Genomic DNA, 21,280 nt, shown 5'->3' with positions numbered 1-21,280 from the left:
ACTATCCCTACAGCAGACTTATACTTCACAGCCCGCACTGACTCCCCCTCCTACACACAAGCTGAAGCAGCGCTTTTTCCTTTTGGCAGCTGCTGCTTCATTGCTCCCCTCTTTGTGGGCGTCCTGTTTACTTTTCTCAAACAACATACCGTTGTTTTGTTTCGTCTTCCTCTTTCGGGTTTCTTCTACCTGGGTCTTTTCTTTGCTACCTCTCACTCACCTCTCTCGCGTGCTCATCGTGTTCCCCGCAACTCCGCAAGAGCCCGACCATCACAGAGATACACGCGCTTTAGCTTCTACGTTCTCAGCATCGCGCCCCCCCCAAAAAAAAGGCGTTGTGTGTGCTGTGTCTAGTGTTTGCTTTCACCGCTGCTCATCTTCTTTGCCGTCATTCCCCTGTTCTGGGACGCCGTGTCTTGATGTGGCTGCATCATCTTTTTTCCCTCATTTTCCCTCTCACTTTGTCGCTTTCTCCCATCAGTGCAGAGGGGCGGAGTTGTTGCTTTTCATTTCCTTTGGAGTGACGTGGATCGGAAAAGGCCGAGGGTTGGCGTTGCGTGTCGACTTCTCTTGTCCTTTATGTTTGCGGTTCGGGGTTCTACGCTTCTCCACTCCAGCTACCTTCATCAGGAGTCGAGCTGGCGCACAACTCTTTCTCACTCGACTGGTCGAGAGACGACCCTCCCACACACGCGTCTCTGAGCACAACAACTCCCTCCTGTGCCGATTGAAACCGATGACGTCGACCAGCCCTCCTGCGGTGGACTTCTCGTGCGCTATCTGCTTCGACACCGCCACAGAGCCGGTCGTCACCCGCTGCGGCCACCTCTTCTGCTGGGAATGCCTCGATCACTGGCTGCACAGCGCGGCTGGCGCGCCAGAGTGCCCGGTTTGCAAAGGCCGTGTCGATGAGCGGATGGCTGGTGACATCATTCCCTTGTACGGCAAGGGCCGACAGCCGGCGGCAAAGGCGGGCAGTGGTCAAGGCACCCTCTCAGCACCAGCAACGACAACGGCGGCCGCGACAGCCGCCACAGAGAGTGCTGCAACCGTTTCCGACCCGGCGCAGGAGGCGTTTTTCAGCCGCCCTAGCGCTTACAGCTTTGCCCCTGCTCGCGACGCACGACGTTCGGGCCAGGCATCCTCGCAACAGCAGCAGCCGGAGCAACAGCAGCAGCCGGAGCAACAGCAGCACCACCCGCGCCCAAATGCCAATCGTGCGCCGCCTCGTCCTCGTCCCCAGCAGCGTCACCAGTTCCAGAATGTCCACATAAATCGCGGTGGCATGCCGCTGACCATGGGCAGTGGCATCTTTTTCTTCGGTGGCGGCACAGGGGTGCTTTTCTCCATCATTGTTGTGGCGATCTGGACCCTGTACCACTACGCGCCGTGGCGTGAGTGGGTGCAGGCGTCGGCGCGCTGGTACAACCGCCTGCGCGGTCACCCGGAGCCGGCAAATACGAGTCAGGCAGAGCACGAGGCGTCAACGGACAGGCCGACCCAGGCACGGACGCCACCAGCCGCCACGCATCTAGCCTCCGCAGCTTCCTCGATGGAAGACCCTACCGACGATGTTTCGCCACCAACCATCGTGCGCCACTTGATCATTAGCCTCTTTCTCGTCTTCATTTTGATCCAGCTTTTGGCGTACGTGTAGACACTGTTCTGTGTGTTTTGGCATGCGTGCGTCTCTCTTCCTGACCTCATTTCTTCCTTCTTCGCCCTCCCTCTTTTTTGTCCTCACGACGGGCGAAAAACACACGAAACGAAAAGTGCGCCACGTGCGCTGCTGAAGGAACATAAAACACGAAGGCAAATAAGCGGGTGCTCTCTGTCGTTGGCGGTTCGGGACAAAAGGAGATGAGGGATAGAGGAAGAGGAGGGCAGATGCCGCATAAAGCGGCACCACTGAGCTGGATAATCGAAAATGCGGGTTGCCCCAAAGACGGGTGAGAGTAGACAAGCAGCAAAGCGTGAGCCTCTGCTTTACCTCTAATGTCTGTTTTGGTAGGGCCACGGCGTGCGTGTGCATGTCTGGGTTCTGCGTGAGGAAGTCACTGACTGGCCGCCGACGTATTCCTCTCTCATGCGTTCGCCCTTTTGAATAGTCCGTGGTGTGTATGAGCGCTATGCCCACACGGACACGAGGGGCTAGCGTACATTTGCATTCCTGTCTCTTTCTCTCTCTCTGTATGTGTATTCGTTTCATAGATCGGTTCTGCGTCTTGACACAGACACCCCCTTCGATGTTTCCTTCTCCCACGTCTGATCCACCCGAGCCCACTTACCCTTTCGCTCTCTTATCTGCCGCTGCATGCTGGTCCTCAGCTCGTCTGTTCGTGGCTCTGGAGGTGCGGCACGACATGTTTGAGCGCGTGCCTCACCTGCGCCGAAGAGAGGAACAGGGTGGATGAGGAAGGTGGTGCTGGTGGTGGATGAGGGACGGAAAGTTTGAACGATATGGGAGAATCGAACGAACAAGATAGAGGGGAAAAGAGAGGCAGAGGATAGGAGTTTGGCGTTACCCTCGTAGTGACTCTTTTTTTTCTGTGCTGTTTTTCTGCTGCCGCAGTCGTTGCTGCCGCCGAGTGCCATGAAAGGGAGGAGGAGGCCGACTTCGCCGTTTTTTCTTCGCGGAATTCGGACTGACGTGTGTCTTTTCCTCCGGTCTTTCCTATGTTTTCTTTGCTTCTTTTTTTCTGTTCCTCCTTCAAGCTGTTTGCCGACTCCACCGCATGAGGCAGACACCCGACATTGACCACGAAGGGCGCCGGCACATCTCCTCTTTTGCTTTCGAGGCCTTGCTCATGATGGGTAGCGGGAGGGGTTAGGTCGCATGGCTGATGTGCGACTTGCTTCTTGTGCTTTCTCGTTTTGTCGTACTTCAATGCTCTCATTTATTTGTACCTATGCCTCCCTCTTTTTCACCGTAGTTGCAGCTGCAGAAGCTGCTGCTTTGTTTTTTTTTTCGTCTCCGCAGCGAACATCCAGTCTCTGTGTGCATGTGTGCGTGCTTGCGTTTGTGTAGTTGAGTGCACCCGACTTTGTGCATGACGTTGTGTAACGACCCTGCCGCCTTTGCTATTGTCCGGTCTTTGCTTCCTTCTCTCCTGCTCTCTTGCGCTGCTCTTCTTCACGCTTTCTCATTCCGTGCAAGCGAAAGAAGAAAAAAAAACGAAGACAATGTCGGCCCCCTCCACACACACGCACACACGGTTGAGTTGATATTGCCTACCCTTTGCGCAAAAGACTCTCGTCATTGTCTCTTCTGGGATTGGCTGGCGGAGGTATAGCTGCTGAGACGGCGGAGAGGCTATGCTTCTGTCTGCGTGCGGATACCGCCGCCTCGCCTTGTGCATTGCTGTGAGCGAGTCGTCTGATGAGGAGCTGAGCGCTGCGACGAAACTGATGTGGCTTGGGTGCCGCCTGAGGCTCTCCCGCCTCTTTCTTCAACTGTGCCCACATACCAACATCAAGACGTCATCAGTCAAACAAAGTGAAGAAACTTAGATAAGAAGGCGCGTGCACGCTTGCAGATAGCCGTGGCGCGTCTCGGAGGTTCTGAAGAGAGGACGGAACAGTGCTTCGAAATATATCGGACTGGCGTGCGTCTTTCTTCATTCGTGCCTCCACCTTGCTCGATGTGAGGCGAGCTTTCTCTATTTGTGAGTGCGCTCATGGGACGAGCACATCCCGAGCGTTGGCAGGAACATCCGAAAAAGAAAAGAAACGAAGACGGCAAGAGAGGTCATGTTTGCTTCCTATCGCTCTTGTATGTATTTCTCTATGAGTGCACGTACGCCGTGACTTAGCTGCGCAATTCTGTTCTCACTTCGTGCTTTGAGCATGGCGCTTTCATCTCTTTTCTTGCCCACCGACATCCTATCTGTTCTCACACTCCTAACCTTTTCTTTCTTCCTGGCTACGTTGTTCTCTCTTGATGCCTTTCACGACACACACTCATGTGCACGTGATGTGTTTGTACATACGTGTCTGGGTGTGGGTGTTGTGCTCATTGGCGCGTGTTCAAACCGCCCTTATTGACGACATGATAACACAACGCTTCATTCCTCCATGCGTTTATCACTGGCTACATAGTCGTTTCTCGTTCTAGCCATGGCGAAACGCACAGTGAAGATGGGTGTGATGGGCCGCTACGGCACCCGTTACGGCGCAAACCCGCGCAAGCGCGCGAAGAAGCTTGAAGTGTCCCAGCACGCCAAGCACTTCTGCTCCTTCTGCGGTAAGTTTGCATTCCGCCGCAAGGCTGTCGGCATCTGGCGTTGCGACGGCTGCAGCAAGACGGTTGCCGGTGGTGCGTACACCCTGAGCACTCCCAACAACAGCACCGTCCGCTCCACGGTCCGCCGTCTGCGCGAGCTGGCCAAGATTTAAGCCGGCTGTGAGACGAGAAACGTGCCGCCCCGGAGGACGCGAGGCTGGGGGGAACCATCCTTCGCAACGGTGGTGCTAGCGGTGGTGGTGGCGCGAGCGCAGCGTGAGAGGGAATCGGCGTTGTGTAAGTCTGTGTGCGCGTATGCTTCACGTATCGCGTGCTCTCTCCCTCTCTCACCCCTCTTTTCTTTTCGCAGGTCCTTTCTCCTCATACTCTCGCTCTGTTATGCCACCGGATGCTTGGAAGGCGTCCCCTCCGTGTGCAGTGCGGGCGCCACGATACGTCTTTTTTTCTTTTTTTTTTTGCTTTGCTCTCTCTCGTCGACGAGGTGAAAAGAGCAGGAAAAAACGACCGCAACGCCATGACAAACGAACACACGCACTCACACACCTTGATGTGTTCTCTGAGATATGCCCATGGCAGGTGAAGGAGCTTCGCAGGCGGAACGGGCGGGTAAGCGCAGATGTGTGAGCCCATGGTTGCTATGCCTCTGGGCTCCCTTCGTTGTTGCCTTCGCTGCGCGTTTGGGTCTACGCCGCTTTTCACGTGTGTGTGGCGTGGCTTAGCGTCGCCGCTGCTCTTGCACAACCTACCTGCGTGTGCCTCTCTCCGCTGTAAGGCAGAGAGCGCAGAAGGAAGGAGCTGTCAAGCGTGTGACACACGTGGGGCACTAGAGGGCGCGCATGCAATGTAGCCTGCAGCGCATCCGGCCGAACAGGCGGTTGTGCCAGTCTGCTTCCGCCTGCTCTCCTGCTTCACTCTCCCTTTCCTCTTTCCTCTTTCTCCTGACATCTTCGCTACGCCTGCGCGTGCGTTGGACTGCCATGCAGTCGTTGGTGCATTGAAATATATATATATATTTCTGCCTTCTGGTTTACTGCTTGTAACGAGAGTGCCTGTGTGCGTTTGTATTCATCGTTTGCGTCTTTCTTTTCTGCACACTTTCCCACGCACTTCGTGTCTTGTCGCTTTTGCCCAACCTCGGTTAACGCCCTTGTCCCAGCTATCCAAGGCGCAGCTCGCTTCTCCGCTGCACCGTGAACGGGCTTAGGGAAGCTTCACGGCAACTGATCATCGCATCGGACAAGGGCGTTGCAGTAGGTGTCCTTGCTCGCATAGATACGCATTGCACCCCTCCTGGTCAGTCACGACCGCACGGTACCCCCTCCCCCCCACCACCACTCGGCTCACAGAGGCAGACCAACTCACGCACACACAGGGAAAAGAAAACACGCCACGCACTGCTGCTCGTGTGGATTACGCAGATTGCTGTGATAACGTCTTTTGTCGCCCACTTGTCACGTCTCTCTTTCCCCTGCCACTTGTCATCTCTTCATCGGATTCGTGCTTCTTTGCTCCTTTGATGTTTAGAATTCGGAGAACGCGCTGAGAAGCTTCGCGCACCCAAAACAAAAAAACCAAATACCTCCAAGGTGAGCGGGCGAGAGCAACAGAAACTCGGGGAAAATGCAGCGCACAAGTGTCGGCTACGGCGCCTTCGACTCCCTTGCCCAGCTGCGTGATGACTTGCGCAAGTCCTACGAGGCAGCAAAGGAAATAGAGCAGAGGGACACCACCCTCACCAAGAGCGAAACCGCCAACACTCTCAAAGAGACGAGTGGCCTGTTTGCGCTCGGCATGGAGAAGCTGATCTCGCCTGACGGCAGCATAATGGAGGTGAAAGACGCTATCGCCCGCGCAGAGGATGCGGAGAGAGAGGTGGCCGCTTTGCGGGCAGAGAAGGCGCGTCTGCAGTCGACAGGGCACGGCCACCACAGCAAACTCAGCGCTACCGGCAGTGATGCTGACGTTGAAGCATTTGTTGCCTATGCCAAGGAGCTATCAGAGCTGCACGACCACCTCTCTCTGGCGCGCGCCGTATTCAAGGCGGTACTCACGAAGAGACTCGAAGACATCCGCGACGATCGGCTAAGCCAACAGGACAAGCGGTTTACCGATCCCAAGTCATGGGATGCGAAGAAGGGTGCGCTGGAGCGCATGTTGCAGTCGCTCCGCACCAAGACGGCTCAGTTGCAGCTCTCGGCTAAGACGTACCTGGATGAGGATGAGGCGCTGTTTCTGGAGGTCATGAATCTGGCGACCGAGGCCGGCGATCACGTCCGTCGCGGCGATGCCATGCGCGAGGCGCGGGACGAAAAGCTGAAGGTGTTCTACGCTGAGTGCGCCAAGCTAACGGGGTGGTGCCGACAGCAGCTGACGAACCTGGAGGCGATGCAGGAGCCCGACCACGTGCAAGAGTACTGCGCCACACTGGCCGACAACTACCCCACCATGTCGAACAACTTTGCCGTGTTGTTCAATAGCGTGCAAGAGTACGTGCAAGCAAACTTGATACCCGTGCACAAGGCACTGTTAGAGGCGGAGGAGGTGTGGCTCTACCTCCAGGTGTCGACCCTAGAGCGGCTGTCGAAGACGCTCTTCGAGATCCACCCCAAGTCACCTCTCGATGTGGAGGTGGAGAAGTACGCGAGCTACCCGGAGCATGCCGCGAAGTTCCTGCAGGACCTCGAGCGCTACCTAGCGGCGCAGCGCAGCCAGCAGGACGAGCTCGCCGAGCTCGACTCGGCTCATAAAGAGTGCCAGGAGGTGCTTCACACGCTCTCAGGTGAGTTTGCGGAGTTGCCCAGCGAGGTGCACGCCTTTGCGCAGCGGGCCCAGGCGCTTCGATTGGGCTATCAGTGCTTCCGCGAAGCACTACTGCAGCGTCTAACCTACATTAGCCCGGCTGCGAGCACTGTGGTAGAGTCGAAGCGGCGCCAGGAAGAGTTTGAGAACTGCGTGCGCGAGCTCAAGTCGTGGGCGGCAGAGGCCTCTCACGGTGAATCATGGCGAGACATCTATAGCAAGATTGTAGAGATAAAGCAAATGATCAAGAGCGAGCAGGCCTCACTGGAGGGGAAGAGGGAGCGCGCGATGGCGTCGGCCCAAAGCCGCTAGCGCGAGCACCAAGAGCCAAGCAGCAGACGGCACCGAGACGCATACATGCGTGATCATGCATGTCTGTGGACACCTCGGGAGGAGTAACAAGGGGCACCACGAAGGAAGAGGTCAATGCTGCCACCGCTGGGTGTGTCGTGTGCGGGGTTGCACGTAACTCGCCGCGCACGCTTTCTTTGCTCCTTTCGTGTTGTTGTCTGGGCTTCCTCTCGTCCGTGCGACTCGAGTTGTTTGTCAGTGTAGGCATGCAGCGCAGGGCGTGTGCCGCTGTCTCCCATCTCTGCCGTCTGGAGCCATTTTCTATTGTGCTCTTTCGCGTTGTGCTGTCTCCTCCGTTACCTTTTCAACACCCCAAGGACGCACTGGCGCGCCGGTCATGGCTGCGTCGAGCTGCTGTTTGTGTGTCGTTGATCTCTCTTTCGTTTGGTTCGGCTTATCGATTTACCGATGAAGTAGGCCCAGAGGCGTGTGGCGGTGGGAGGGGGAGGAGGAAGAGGAGAGGGGGGGGCTTTTGAAGCCGCGTGGACCCTCATCCTTTTCTCTTCTTGCCCCGACGGGTCGAAGCGTCTGCAGGACGGACCGGGCCAACGGAGTGCAGCACTTTTGGTGCACTGCTGGCGGAAAGCCACTGGAGGGTTTTGTGTTCGCTGCCGTTGTGTCGCCCACGCATGGGCTCAGAAGGCAAAGCGAAGGCGGCACTCGCCGCTGCGTTGATGGCGCCCACCATTCCACGAGAGCGACAACAGCAAACAAAAAAGGCACCACTTGAGTGCTCCATCGACTCCCTTTCGCCTTTTCCTTGACCTCCCCACCCATCCTCACATGAGCTTCACACCTCTCCGCCTCTGTTGGGACACCCATGTCCTGCGTCTCTCGGCGGGCTTTCACTCGCTTGTTCGTGCCTTTCCTCCCCAGCTGACACCTGCGTGGTTCCCAACACACAAAAGAAAACAGCGTCATTCAGGAGCCGCCGTACACCGAGGCAGCAGTGGCGAAAAAAAGTGCGTTGGGCACTGCCTGATCCACCACCAACGCCACATCTCTACCCGGAACCGGGTGTAAATCTTCACTCCAAGAACGGGGGGAAAAATGCCGCCGAAGACGGCGACAGCCGCGGCAGGCGGCCAGCAGAGGGAGAAGGGCAAGAAGGATGGAGCTGCAGCCGCTGACCCGGTCAAGGAGCTGCGCAACATGGAGGACATCCACGAGGTTCTAGCCAAGGCGCAGCAGCTGCGCAACTACTTTCAGGCAGAGCGCGATAAGGTGAACGGCATGTGGGACATCACCAAAAAGGAGCTCGAGAATGAGCAGTTCAGCCTGCAGAACGCCGAAAGCGAGCTGGAGGAGTTGGAACGCGAGCATCAAGTGGAGATGAAGGTCTACCAGCAGAAGGTGCGCCATCTCCTGTACGACCAGAAGGTTGCCGTGAAGCAACTGCGCGACGAGAGCGACGCGGCACTGCGGCAGGCTGAGGCGGCGCACACCCAGCGGATGCATCAACTAGAGGTGGAACGGCAACGGCGCATGACTGGTATGCAGTCCGCTCGTGAGGCCCAGGAAAGTCGAATCGTAGATCAGCGCGATGGTCACCAGTACATGCTGACGGTCACGAAGCGTCGCAACCACGAGAAGGAGCTGGCGCGATTGCAGGCCTCGTACGAGGCGAAGCTGAGCACGCTGCGCGAGGACCTGGAACTGCGACGCCGAGCCGAGGTCCAGGATGCGGAAGAGCGATACAACCTCCACATCAACCACCTTATCCAGCAGCACGAGGACAAGTTCAATGAGATGAAGGCCTACTACAACCACATCACGCACAACAACCTTGAAATAATCCAGTCCCTTAAGGACGAGATTGCCACCATGAAGAAAAACGACGAGCACAACGAGGGCCTGATGTTCGAGATCGAGAAGGAAAACGAGAACCTCGTAGCACCGCTGGAGCAGTTAGAGAAGGAGGTGGCGGAGCTTCAGGTCAAGAAGCAGCAGCACATTCAGGACAAGCAAAGCTTGCGTAGCTTCCGCACCCGATACAAGTTGCTTCAGCAACAGCTGTGCGCGCTGCGGCAGGAGAAGGAGATGCTGGAGGATCAGTACAAGAACGTCTATGACGAGCGCGAGGACCTGCGCGCGAAGTTCGAGTCCGCCTTGCGGGAGGCAATGGATGTCGTCGCTGATCGCAACAACTCGCTGCAGCAGAACCTGATCGAGGCGCACGCGCGGCTGGAGCAGCGCGACGCACAGCTGGAGGGTGTGCTGCGTGCCATGGGCCTGGAGCCGGCCGCGATGGAGCTGATATCGAACGAGATTGACGCCGAGGTGCAGGCGAAGAATCAAGTCATCAAGGACCTGCACTTCGAGATGCGCCGACTGGAGAAGAAGGTGAACGCCATGGTCGAGGAGTACGAGCGCCGCTGCCGTGCCGTTGGCGTACCACCGCTCGACCGTGCAAGCGTCATGCAGGTGTAAAGACGAGAAGAGGGCGAATGGAAAAATACGAAAGGGGAACCGCTGAAGGATCGCGCCTTCGTTAGGCGACCACCCTGTACTCGTCCGTTGCTTTCTCCATGACCTCGTTTCCCGGCAACGGTGTTCTCCGAGGGCTGTGTGCGTATAGGCAGGTCGTGTGAGGCTGCCGCCCTACTCCCACCTGCTCTCTGCATGCCTGCTGGTGCTTCAGCGATTCCGGCAGCACGGGCTCGCAGCTTCATCTTCTCGTCTTCTCCTTTGCCCTTTCGGTGTACAGTGTGCGTCCCTCCCGCTCTCTCTCTCTCTGGTTTCTTTCTGTTCTTTTTTCGTCCCCGTTTTGTTGCTGCGTGGGACTGACAACTCTGGCGCTTGTGTGTGCGGTCTGCCATGAGGGACGTCTGATGGTCTGTGGTTGATGTACAGAAGCGCTCGTCGCTGTGCTGCTTTGTTTTCATTGGTCTTCTGAGGAGGAGGAGGAGGGGAGTCGCGGCTCCTTTCTCGATTTCCCCTCAGAGGATGCCCAAAAGAGAGAGCCCACCTGCCGCTGAGTGGCGCGCAGCAGTTCTCCTTGGTCCGTGTCTTGGGGGAAAAGCCAGCAGAGAAGGATAGAAGCAAAGGACTTGCACCACTTGCCGTCTGAATGTTGCATGCCAGACGTTGGCTCATGTGCCTGCATCACACGCACTTCGTCTCCTGCTCTATGCGCATAGGCTTGTATGCGTGTATGCTGTATTTTTTGGGCTCACACGGTAGGCGGACATGATGCACCCCTCCCTCCCCCTTGTTCACCTCCCTTTTCCCCCGTTCGATTCTTTAGATTCGCCTCACTGCGAGCAGGGCAACCATCTAAGGTGGGGGGGGGGAAGCCGCATGCTGAATCCCTCTGACCCACAAACGCTCTCGAGCGCTCACAGCAACGTTGAAGGCTGCTCCTGTTTTGCGCCTAGCTCCGGTGAGTCTGGGGCTGCACCCCCTCCTCCTTTCAATTCCCTTGCTCTAGTGCCTAATCGACTGATCCATGAAACGGCGTGACGTGTCCGCGCCGCCTCATCGGTCTTATGCTGCCTCGACTGGTGCGAGCACCACCACGATGTCATCTGCTTCACCACCGGCCATCAGCACCATGTGCGTAGATGTGCGTGAGCTGCTACGCCACACTGCTGCTGCCTCGAAAGATGCACCATCCGACGCTCAGGCTGCCGTCTCCGGTCGACAGCGATACACCGCTGTTGCTCCGTCCGCAGCACCCTCGCAGCCACCCCGGCAGCCGCAGGCGACCCCGCCGCCATGTCCCAAGGAGTCGACCTTCTGGTCACCGTCATACCCGCCGTGGGGCGGTTTCGCCGTCAACAGCGGACCACCCCCGCTCTCGCCGACTGACGCTACGATTCTGCACTCCATTCTAGGCCAGCCGACCCTGCAAAAAACCGTCCTGTCTGGCCTTGATCAAGTGATCGCTCGTACGAGTAGCCCGCTGACACGGGAGCCTCGGACACGGCGGCCCTCGGTGGCGAGCACGAGCCTACCGCCTATGGACAACTCGCCCACGTGGGGTACGCCAGCGTACGCCGGCGATAGCGTGCAGACCTTCGAAGTCGGCGCGGCGACTCCACTCTCGTCGTTATCTGAGAAGGACACGCCCCCGCCGACGCCGCTGCGGGACATGATGGAGACCTACCTGGATGGGGAGGGTTTGCACTCTGCCGGTGCTGCGGCGTCCATGGACTTCTCGCCGGCTGCACAACGGACGATGAAGAGCATTCTGGAACAGCTGAACAGCTATGCCAGCGGGCTTGCAGCGGCACACACGAGGGCAGCGACTGAAATGCCTACAAGCTCCTACCGTGGAGGCGTGGCCGTATGGCCGATAACTTTCCGTCAAGCGGCGATGCAAGTCAGTGCGGCGGGGCCGTCGGCTGCTTCGCCGCTCCCTTTCAGTGGCGCCTCTGTGCACAGGAGGAAGGGAGGCGCTGTCGCCACACGGTCGACGGTGGCCCAGTTGTGGAGGCAGTGCCCGGCGCTTGCCGCGTCAACCTTCAGTAGGGTGGACACCTCCCCGCAGAGATCTCAAGACACCGTGCAAGCTGTCGTAGCGCCACCGCAGGGCCTTGCGTACGACAGGCCGCACGCCGCTGCCGACCGCAGCACAGTTCCGCTTCGAAAGGCAGTTCAGTCGCCGCCTCGAACCGTACCGCCAGCTTTTCGCCGGCAGCTGCAGTTCGCCGAGGAGGCGCCGACGACGCGCCGACCAAAGCGCAGGTGACGACACCTCACGTGCGCATGTATACTACTGTACTTGCCGGTCTGCCGCCGACAGACGCACAAGCCTCTTGCGTGCGTTGCACACTACTTTTCTTCCGTTGGAACCGCCACTCTGCCCACTGTCGTGCTTCTCTTCTTTTTGTGTCTTAGCGTCTCTCAACAACAACAACAGGGACGCCGTCTCGCTCTGGTTCTGAGGACGCATCACAGCCGTGGCCCCGGACTTGCGCGCTGCATGTGGTGAAGAGATTCTGAGACGGTCGAAGGATGGCAAAAATAATAAGGCTTACTCATGACTTTCTCTGCTTCATTGTACAGAAATGTATAACGCTATCAAGTGGTCTGGCGTGCAGTTGTCTGATGGTGGAGACAAAAAAAACGGAAGCAGCAACAGTGTTTATGCATCACTGGCGTCGACGCCGACTGCCTGTTGTGGCTGTCCGGTAGTTGTCAGGGAAGGCGCGCACACAAGGGCGCTCTGTGACTCGCGTTGCCACCGACGCAAAGCGGCGGAGGAGATGCGGTGGCCAGAGGCCGTCTTTCGTTGGCGGCGATGTTCTTCTTTCTCATGCCGCCTTTCCGCCACCAAGCTCCACCACGTCTCTCTTGTCATGACTACCGGCAGTAATCTTTTTCACCGCGTCGCCTGCTCGTCTTCACTTCCGCTTCTCCCGTCCTCCCTCTCCGCATCACACCGATATGCGCGCAGCACACGCGGGAAGCGAAGGAGACGGTTCTCGCGATCACACCACTGCCCAACCATTGAAGCAAAGAAAAAGAAGTGAATAGGCGCGTGCCTCAGTAGGCTGAGGAGTTGGGTGCCTGTCGTCTTCTCACCCTTTCTCTTCTCATCTGAGGTTGCACGGCTTCGACGGCAGCTTTGATCGCTGGCAGGCAGGCGCCCCTCCCCCCTTCACCAAAACAAAGTGCCTTCTGGAGGCTCCTTTCACGTGTACCCCTCGCCTCCCACCCACAACAGCAACAAAAGCGGAGCGGAGGACATCCTCAGTAGCCCTGCTGGCAGCGGGTCTAGAGAGAGCGAATCGAGAGAGCGACACGGCATCGTATACACACAACAACAAATAGATAGACCCAAAGCGAGGGGGAGCGAGGCTTCGGGTCTGAAGCTAAGCCCTCGCCTCCTCCTTCCACCTTGCCGCTTGCGCACTGGTGTAGGTGCCTGGCCACCCCACATTTTTTTGTTCGGTTCTCTCGTTTGTTCGTGAGCCCTCCGCGCACTGTTGCTTTGCTTTATTACCTTCTACGCGCACTGTGCACCGGAGACGGACCCTCACCATCCCCACACACGTACACATAACGGACAGCGCCAACACGCAGTGTACCGTGGCCATGGTTCTGAATTTGTTCTCCGGCGCGGCGCTCAACGGGCACGGCAGCACGAACCGTCGCGGGCGAGCGTCTTCCTCGCTCAGCAGCACGGGTACGGGGCGCCGGCCTCAGCAGCAGCGTCGTCAGGCAAGTCGCAGCGCGACAGACGGTGCATCCATGCAGACGGATGGTGCAGAGCAGTCTGGATCTGGGGTCCGCGCCGAAGCTGCCGAGGATCGCGTGCTCTTCAACAACTGCGTGGCGCAGGTGCAGCGCCACCTCAAGGCGCACGCGGATTCGCCCAGCACGCTCCACACGCTCGCCTCTTACTACACCAAAACAGAGCCGTTCATCGAGGGCCGCCCCTTTTGCGTGACCCTGAGCTACGCCACCTTTCTGTTTCACATGCAAATGGCCCGCATCAGCGTCGCGGATGTGGAGCTGTACGTGCAGCTTGTCACCAGCGTCTTGTCGCAGATCACCGAGGATGATCAACTTCACCACCCATTTGTGCAGCAGGTGCTTCGCGATCACGTGTTCGGTCTGCCGTCGCCGACCTGCCGCGGCGCGGCCCACAGTGTGGTGCTCTTGTCGCCGCAGCAGTACCGTGCCTTTGCGACGATGACCACTGCGCTTATTTCCCTCGCTGTGGTGCCGCTCAGCATTGTGTACCAGTTCCACGATCGACTCGAGACGTACTGCGAGTGCGCCTCACCGCTTGTAGCCAACCGTGCCTTGGCGCTGCTCGTGCAGACAGTGGGCGAGGTGCGCATGGACGAGCAGGTCACCGCACTCCAGTACGTCCTGAAGACGAAGCCGATTAAGATGAATGTGGACTTCCTCCTTGCTTGCTACGAGCGTCTGAAGCGCGCGGTGATCGACCCGGCGCACGGACCGTCATTCGGCCGCGCCCTCTCCATCCACTGTAGTGAGCTCTTCCTGCGCTTCCGGTCCCCGGTGCGGCGCGACTACGTGGAGCGCTTCCTGTACCCGAGTCTGTGCCACAGCGACATGGCCGGCTTCCTGGAGATACCTGCAACGCGCAAGCACCTGCTACGCGAGCTGCTGTCGCAGTGCACGCCTGGCATGGGAACTATGAATCCCTTCTACATGTGCCTCTGCGCCGTCCTGCAAAGCTGCTTCGACAACGAGACGGACGGCGCGCTCGAGACGGTGGCCCTCATCAACTGCCATATGCCACACGCCGCTTATTTCATGTCTACCCTGGCTGTTGACTCGCACATGTCTGTGCCGATGTTTGCAAAAGTGATGATATCGCTCGCGCGCGGCGCCGGGATGGCAATGACAGGCCGCGAGACGCCTGACGAGGTGGCCGCCTCGATCAACGAGAACCGAACGAGCGTGTATAATGTGCTCTTCCTGCTCCGCGAGGTAGTTCGCAGCTGCTCCACCACCGCCTCTCGCCGCGCCACCGACATGCTCAAGGCACTGCGGGTCGCTGTGGCTCCGAAGACGATTGAGGCGCTCGGAAAGTTGTCCAGCGAGGCCTTCGAGGCCGTCAGCGACATCACGCTCGATCCGCAGCTGCTGTGCGCAGAGCTGGCGATGGTGTTGCATCAGGATCACATCGCAGAGGCCATGGACTCGGCAGTAGAGTACTTTCGCGACGTCCGGTCGAGGTGTCCGTACTGCGCGGCGGCGCGCAGCTCTTCGCTGCTGTGCCCCGTCAACAGCACGGTGCACGTCGCCGGCCAGGCGTCGGTGAGCCGCGTGCTGTCGACGCTATCGGAGTGCGCTGGCGCGAAGGCTGTGGAGGAGAAGCTGATCGGCTATCTGCGCGATCCAGCCTTGCAGATGGAAAGCGCCGTGCACTACCTCATCTACCACATCATCGCGAATGGCGGGCAGCACCGTAATACGCTCTTCGTGGCTGTGGAGCCGTACGTGCGCAGCACATTACTGGCTTTGGTGAGCGCAGACCGCAGCGGGGTCCGCGGGCTCGTGGACAGCACGCTGAAGGCAAACGTGCTCATGCTGCACGTGAAGCTTGTCACGCTCCTTGCCTCCTCCATTGACCCGTCTTACCTAGAGAGCATCTTGAAAGTCTTCTCGGAGCTGAGGGTGCGCAACAACCACGACGCGCTCGCGCTCTGGTACATGGGCAATGTGCTGCTGCGCAGCTGCCGCGGCAATCTAGAGCTGCTACCCACCGACCCCCAGGAGAACAACTACTGCGTTGCCTTCCCTGGCTGCGCACCGGCAAGCGCGACGACCGCCGACAACGCGCAGCTCGTGCTGAAGCTGCTGCACCGCGCGCACAGCTTCAGCCCTGAGATGAACAAACTGGTTGGGTGCTGCGTGTGCAAGCTGATCCAGGACTTCAACATGCAGGCCCCAAATATTTGCAGCACCTTGCTGTCGCCTTTCGGCTTCTTCCCAGTCGGGCTTGAGTCACTGAACGCCTTCGCCCTTCCCGCAGGCGCCGGCAGCACCTTCTGGAGCTTCTTTTTGCAGCAGATGCGCAGCTCTGCGCCGGCGCGGACGGCGTTCATGGCGACGCTGGCCAAAAGTCTGTCGCGGCGCTTCCGCATTGCATCGCCAAGAGACGCGCTCGCCCCGTACGGGGTGGAGCCGACGGGGCACCTGTTCGTCATCATGGTCTACGAGGCGATGAAGCGTAACCCACCACTGGCGCGCGTGCTGCTCTACATGGTGTCGCACTGGATGAAGCAGGCAGGCCACCCGCCCGGCAAGCTCGCATGCCTCGTGTACGTGTGCGTGCAGCTCATCACAGTCGTCGTCGACCGTGCAGAGGGCCCGGCAGCGGCAGAGGTGGAGGCGGAGACGCCGCAGGATCGGCAGCAGTTTGACGACGCCGTGAAGAAGGCGGCACGGGTGCTGAAGAGTCAGCAGGCGCGCCTCGACAAACTAGCCCCGACGGCGCGGCGCGATAACATCGAATTCTTCCACCTGCTGCGCCGTTTGCAGCGCCGCGTGCGCTGCACTGTGGCCGCCGCCTCAGGTGAGATTGCTGTTGGCGACGAAGCCGCGGAGGAGTGCGACGACCACGATGACGCCGTTGACGCCAGCTCGGCTGGCGGGCATGTGCGGCAGGACTCCATCACAGACGCGGTGTGTGCCATGCAGGAGCTGCAGAATGCCGCTGACAATAGTGTGTTCGACGACTACGCCGATGATGTCGACCACGAGGACGACGGCGCTTACGGGAACGATGATGGCGCCTGTGACGCCGCTTCTCCAGGCCTTGGGCGTTCCGCTCAGACGGAGGGCAGCGGCGACAGGGCGGAGGGCCCGCCTGCCCCAATGCGGATTCGCCACTTGCCGCAAGGCATTACCAGCATCCTGCGCTCGCCCGCGCGGAGCAGCCCCGACAAGAGCGACAGGGGTGCCGCCAGCGTGGAGACGGGCTCGACGACCTCTGTGAACACGTATCGTGAAGCGAACAGGCAAATCGACGTCGAGGACGTCCCGCATGATGCGGATGGCGCCGATGCAGAGATGCGCAGTCGCCATGGCAAAGCTGCCCACAGCTGTGCGCTGGGAGCTGAGCCTCGTACCCGGTCGACGTCTCGCGGCGTGCAGACGGACACGTCTCTGACCAGCCCCGCGCTGTCCGGGCACGCGCCGCAGCGGAGCGTGGGCACGTCACCGATACAACCGGCGGGCACCTCGTCGCACATCTTGGTCACGCGACGCGACGGCATACAGCTGCCCTGTCGCGCACCTGCCGACGCCGGCTCTGCGCACACTCTCTCCTCCTCCCTCTATCAGCCACAGCGCTCCCACACACGGCCGCCAGAGGCCGATAGCGTGCTCAGCGAGGGTACTCGGACTCCAGCGCAGCGAGGATCGACGTGGCGTGAGCCGGACCTGGCCGACTACGTGGACGGTGACACCACCCCGATCGACGACTACACCGGCGTGCCGCGGCTGCAGGCGACCACCACGAGTGACGGTATTGTGTTGCCCTCTGGTATGGTGCTCGAGTACCTGCGCACACACCAAGGGATGGACTCGCTGCAGCACGAGCTGAGACAGTTTGACCAGCAGTGGATGATGCAGCAGGTTGCTGAGTACGTGTCGCAGAACGGCGGCATGGTCGGCGCTGCTGGTCCGTCGTCGGCTCTTAGGGGTGGTGTGTCGTCTGTGCAGTCCGTCACGGTGGAAGGCCGCGCCAACAACTACAGCCGCCCGCACGCCGATCCAACTGAACTTGCGCCGACCCGCACGGTACGCACAGAGGTGCGCATGGCAGGGCCAGCCACGTCCTACTCGCGGCCACCTAGACAGGAGGAGCACGGGCCTGTCGTAGCAGCCGCGCCGGGCCTGCCTGAAGAAGAGGAGGTGGACGTAGTTGATGGCGAACACCCTATTCGCGCCGTCAGCGGCCCCCCAGACGACAGCGACTTTGCCGGAGGCGCAGGCGACGACGAAACGACTAAGCGCCGACGTGTGGAGGCCACCGAAGGCAACGCGACAACGCCGCTGCCACCGCCAGTCTCCCCCACAAGCGCTTTCCGCGGCCGCAACTTCTTCTTGAACCAGCATACGCAGCAGGAGGTGAGCTCGACGCTGCAGGACATCCACTACCTGCAGAGGAGGCAGCAGGCAAACATGTCGGCGCTGGCCAAGGCACAAAGCGCGGCTGAGACGGCGGAGTCGACGGGCGACGACGAGGCACCGCGCAAGACACCACACCAGGGTCAGTCCTCCACTGGCGTGGCGGGTGAGGGTGTGCCGCCGACAACGCCGTACGGACAGGTTATCCTTCCAACTTGGATCGTGGAGCAGCGCAACGACACCGCCATCCGTGAGTTGCGACAGGTGATGGGGGCTCACAACCCGAATGACAGTCGACTATCAACGAGCGCGGGCAAGCGCAGCCGCATTCACGGCAGCGGCACAGGCGACGGCAGCGGCAACAGCGCTGCGTGGTGGGCTGAGATGAGCTCGGCGCCGATGCCCAACTACGCTGCTGACCCCCAGTACTCCATGGAGCTCTTTTAGAGCATTGCGGTGCGCTGTGCCGATCTGTTTGCGAGAGGCCTCGTGCATGGCTGCGGCTCATCCTCCACGTCGGCTTACATGGCGCACGCGCTTCGTCTTTCTCTCACTCGTTGACATGCTCAACCCCCTCCCCCTGTGCATCTCCTTTTCGCCCAGGTGTACCGGTGCACAGGCGGAGGCACGTAGATGCTTTTGTTTGGCTTTATAGATGCACTTTTACACTTTTTCTTTCTTTGCAACACCGCAGGGTTCATTCATAGACGCGCACCTCTGCCAATCGTGAGCATAATGAGAGCGCTCGCGCAAGATATTGTGGAGACTTGGCGCGCTTCTCTGCAGGGGAGGAGGGGGGCTTACCGCTTTTTTGTTTCGTTTTCCTTTTCTTTGTTAGATGCTGTTCTCCCTGTATTTCTTTTTTTCTGCCTGTGATGCGCCCATGCGTGCATTCGCCTCTTGTTACTGATATAGACGCACATGCAATTTACAGAAGGAAAACGAATGGGCGGCCCGCTCGTGGAAAATGTATCCTTTCCGTCGCGCTGCTCGCACATGTGTTCGGAAAGAGGCTACCGCAGCACCACCGCTGCGTAGGCATGGTGAGTCGTCGTGAAGCCGACTTATAAAGCTCCATAGTGATCGATGGATGCTCACTGGGCAGGATCAGATCAGAGGTGAGACCTTTTAGGCACACGAGAGGGGGCTGTTGCGCATAGACCTCGCGCGGCGGTGACGGCTCACGCTTGCTTGTTCTCTGTCTGCCTGGCTGCTCTTCTTTCCTGTAGGGTGAATGGCCACGTACGGGGTGGCGATCGTGGTGCTGCGCATCTCTTCGCCCGACTACCTTCCCCTCCTTTCGCACGCATAATGGAGAGGGAGGATGGACACGAGAGAGGGGAGACGCGAGCTGTTAGGAGCGCTGTGTTGGTATAACGGGCCCAGGAACCACCCCACCGCTACCTCTCTTTTTCCATTCGCTTTTCTTCACCACCCCTCCATGCCACTCTTTTCTTCTCATTTCGGGTAGTCGCACTCACCCATACACGCGCACGCGGCCTACGGAAGCGAAATCGAATAAATACGCTGACACAAACGCGGCGGAACCAGGGAGCTTGTTATAATATATATGTTTGATTGCTTCGCTGCAGCCGCGATTTGCATAGCCCCCTCCCATACCCCGGGAGTGGTGCCCCTCCATTTTCTTATGTATTTTTTTTTTCATAACTTGATTTTAAGTTGTCAGCGTTGCCTCGCGCTGTCGTACTTCTTTTGAGCTGAATTAGGGATACCCACACGCACAAACTTCTATTTTTTCATACATACGCTCTTACCCCTCCCCCCGCGTACCCCGCACACCCCCTCGCGCCACACAAGCCAACGGACAAAACGCCGCTTGGCTCGTTGCACCCCACTTCCCCATCGGCCCTCTCCCTTCTATTCCTTTATCGCTTATCCTCTCTTTTTTTCTGCTGAGGGTATCTCTTGCCTGTCTTTGTGAACGGTGAGCTTGAGCGAGAAGGATGGCGGCCTGTGCCGGATTGCGACTCGGTGTGGTGCGTGTGCTCTTGGTTGTGGCGATTGTGTGCGGCCTACGTGCCGCTGTCGTCACGGCTGAGGAGTCTTCGCTGTCGAGCCCTATTGTGTGCACGTGTCGCTGCTGCTACCAGGGTGGGTGCAGCCCGCTCACGAATGTGTCGTGGACCGTCAGCTCCTGCAACGAGTGCTCCACCAAGATGTGCAATGACTACATCTCTAGCCAGCAGGTGCGCGCAGATACGGCGCGCCTCTTCGAGGGAATTCAGGGTGAAAAGCCCTTGAACGACACCGTTGTGGTGCAGGAGTGCGAGGTGATTGCCGTGCTGGAGGCGGCCACGTGCACGACGAAGAGCTGCAAACGAACGTCAACCATCAAGGCGGAGTGCTACGATCGCAACGCACCTCTCATCAAGTACTCCATCATTTCGTTTGTGCTGCTCACCATTTTCGCTGTCATCTTAGGTATCATCAAGAACTACATCCCCGCCTTCCAGTCCCTGAATGAGAAGTACTTCAACTACTGACAAACAATGATGGGGTAATCGTGGGGGTGTGCCCCTTGTGTGCGCGTGCGCTCGCCTGAGCACGTGCACTCGTGACACAGTCGCTAGCTTCCACGCTGAGTCATCATCTCCTTCGCCCGTGTCGGTGTCTGCGCGATGGACTTTGCTGCAATCGTGCACTCACGCACGCATGGACGCAGTTGACGCGGACATCTGCGCCCATTCTGCGATGCTGTCCTCCTCCCCCCGCTTCGCGCGTTACCGTCTTGTTGCCCACGGTTGCGTGGATCCCGTTTGCTCGTTGATCTTCCTTCCCTTCAGTGTGGCTATACAGCTCGTCGCGACGCTCGATGCTGTTTCTCCATTCACCGCAGCTCTTCTTCACGCGGATAGCCGCCATAAAGAGTGAGGGTGTGCGTCGCCGTCCACCAGAGGCGGCAGAAGTACCCGAACGAGACTAGAAATGTGCGAATGCAAAACAAACCTGAGCTCTGTGGGGCATGGGCAAAGGAGTTCGCCGAAGTGATGGGAATAATAAACTCCCACCACCACCTCATCCTTTGCCGTTTCGTCGTCTCTGCGGTGCATGCGTCTGCTGCGGAAGGATGCTCGCGATACACGGAGCTCGCCATGGCGCCCCTTCTCTCCCCCCGTAGATCTCTGATGCCCTGTCAAGCGACATGTACACCACCACCACCGTCCTCCTCTCTCCTCCGTCTATGCCCACTTCATGCGGTATAGCCCGCCGCATTCGGCTCTTCTTTGTTGTTTAAGCCTCACAGACGACGCCTGATACACTGTGTGCGAGCGCGCCTTCTCTTGGTTCTTTGCGTGTGTCTTC

At 58.9% G+C, this 21,280-nt stretch overlaps 7 protein-coding genes across 7 annotated transcripts; all 7 read left to right on the top strand.

Annotated features, from left to right (window-relative positions):
- Positions 1–736: 736 nt before the first annotated feature.
- Positions 737–1,657, top strand: LINJ_36_2030 (conserved hypothetical protein; the record flags this gene model as incomplete). The annotated part of the gene is made up of 1 exon (XM_001469747.1): positions 737–1,657. One exon carries the CDS (start codon positions 737–739, stop codon positions 1,655–1,657), a length of 921 nt encoding a protein of 306 aa, XP_001469784.1.
- Positions 1,658–4,116: 2,459 nt separating this feature from the next.
- Positions 4,117–4,395, top strand: LINJ_36_2020 (60S ribosomal protein L37a; the record flags this gene model as incomplete). Its single annotated transcript, XM_001469746.1, has 1 exon — positions 4,117–4,395. The coding sequence occupies one exon, from the start codon at positions 4,117–4,119 to the stop codon at positions 4,393–4,395; it is 279 nt and encodes a 92-aa protein (XP_001469783.1).
- Positions 4,396–5,863: 1,468 nt separating this feature from the next.
- On the top strand, positions 5,864–7,354 carry LINJ_36_2010 (conserved hypothetical protein; the record flags this gene model as incomplete). Its single annotated transcript, XM_001469745.1, has 1 exon — positions 5,864–7,354. The coding sequence occupies one exon, from the start codon at positions 5,864–5,866 to the stop codon at positions 7,352–7,354; it is 1,491 nt and encodes a 496-aa protein (XP_001469782.1).
- Positions 7,355–8,443: 1,089 nt separating this feature from the next.
- Positions 8,444–9,823, top strand: LINJ_36_2000 (putative T-lymphocyte triggering factor; the record flags this gene model as incomplete). The annotated part of the gene is made up of 1 exon (XM_001469744.1): positions 8,444–9,823. The coding sequence occupies one exon, from the start codon at positions 8,444–8,446 to the stop codon at positions 9,821–9,823; it is 1,380 nt and encodes a 459-aa protein (XP_001469781.1).
- Positions 9,824–10,841: 1,018 nt separating this feature from the next.
- LINJ_36_1990 (conserved hypothetical protein) lies at positions 10,842–12,086 on the top strand (the record flags this gene model as incomplete). Its single annotated transcript, XM_003392776.1, has 1 exon — positions 10,842–12,086. The coding sequence occupies one exon, from the start codon at positions 10,842–10,844 to the stop codon at positions 12,084–12,086; it is 1,245 nt and encodes a 414-aa protein (XP_003392824.1).
- A 1,349-nt stretch (positions 12,087–13,435) lies between these two features.
- LINJ_36_1980 (conserved hypothetical protein) lies at positions 13,436–18,403 on the top strand (the record flags this gene model as incomplete). The annotated part of the gene is made up of 1 exon (XM_001469743.1): positions 13,436–18,403. The coding sequence occupies one exon, from the start codon at positions 13,436–13,438 to the stop codon at positions 18,401–18,403; it is 4,968 nt and encodes a 1,655-aa protein (XP_001469780.1).
- A 1,517-nt stretch (positions 18,404–19,920) lies between these two features.
- On the top strand, positions 19,921–20,460 carry LINJ_36_1970 (putative endochitinase; the record flags this gene model as incomplete). The annotated part of the gene is made up of 1 exon (XM_001469742.1): positions 19,921–20,460. One exon carries the CDS (start codon positions 19,921–19,923, stop codon positions 20,458–20,460), a length of 540 nt encoding a protein of 179 aa, XP_001469779.1.
- Between the last annotated feature and the right edge of the window lie 820 nt (positions 20,461–21,280).

Source organism: Leishmania infantum, chromosome 36 (genome assembly GCF_000002875.2).
Source record: "Leishmania infantum JPCM5 genome chromosome 36".
NCBI lineage: Eukaryota > Euglenozoa > Kinetoplastea > Trypanosomatida > Trypanosomatidae > Leishmania > Leishmania infantum.
The sequence above is the reverse complement of the archived record's forward strand: the minus strand, read 5'-3'. Positions and strand labels throughout refer to the sequence as shown.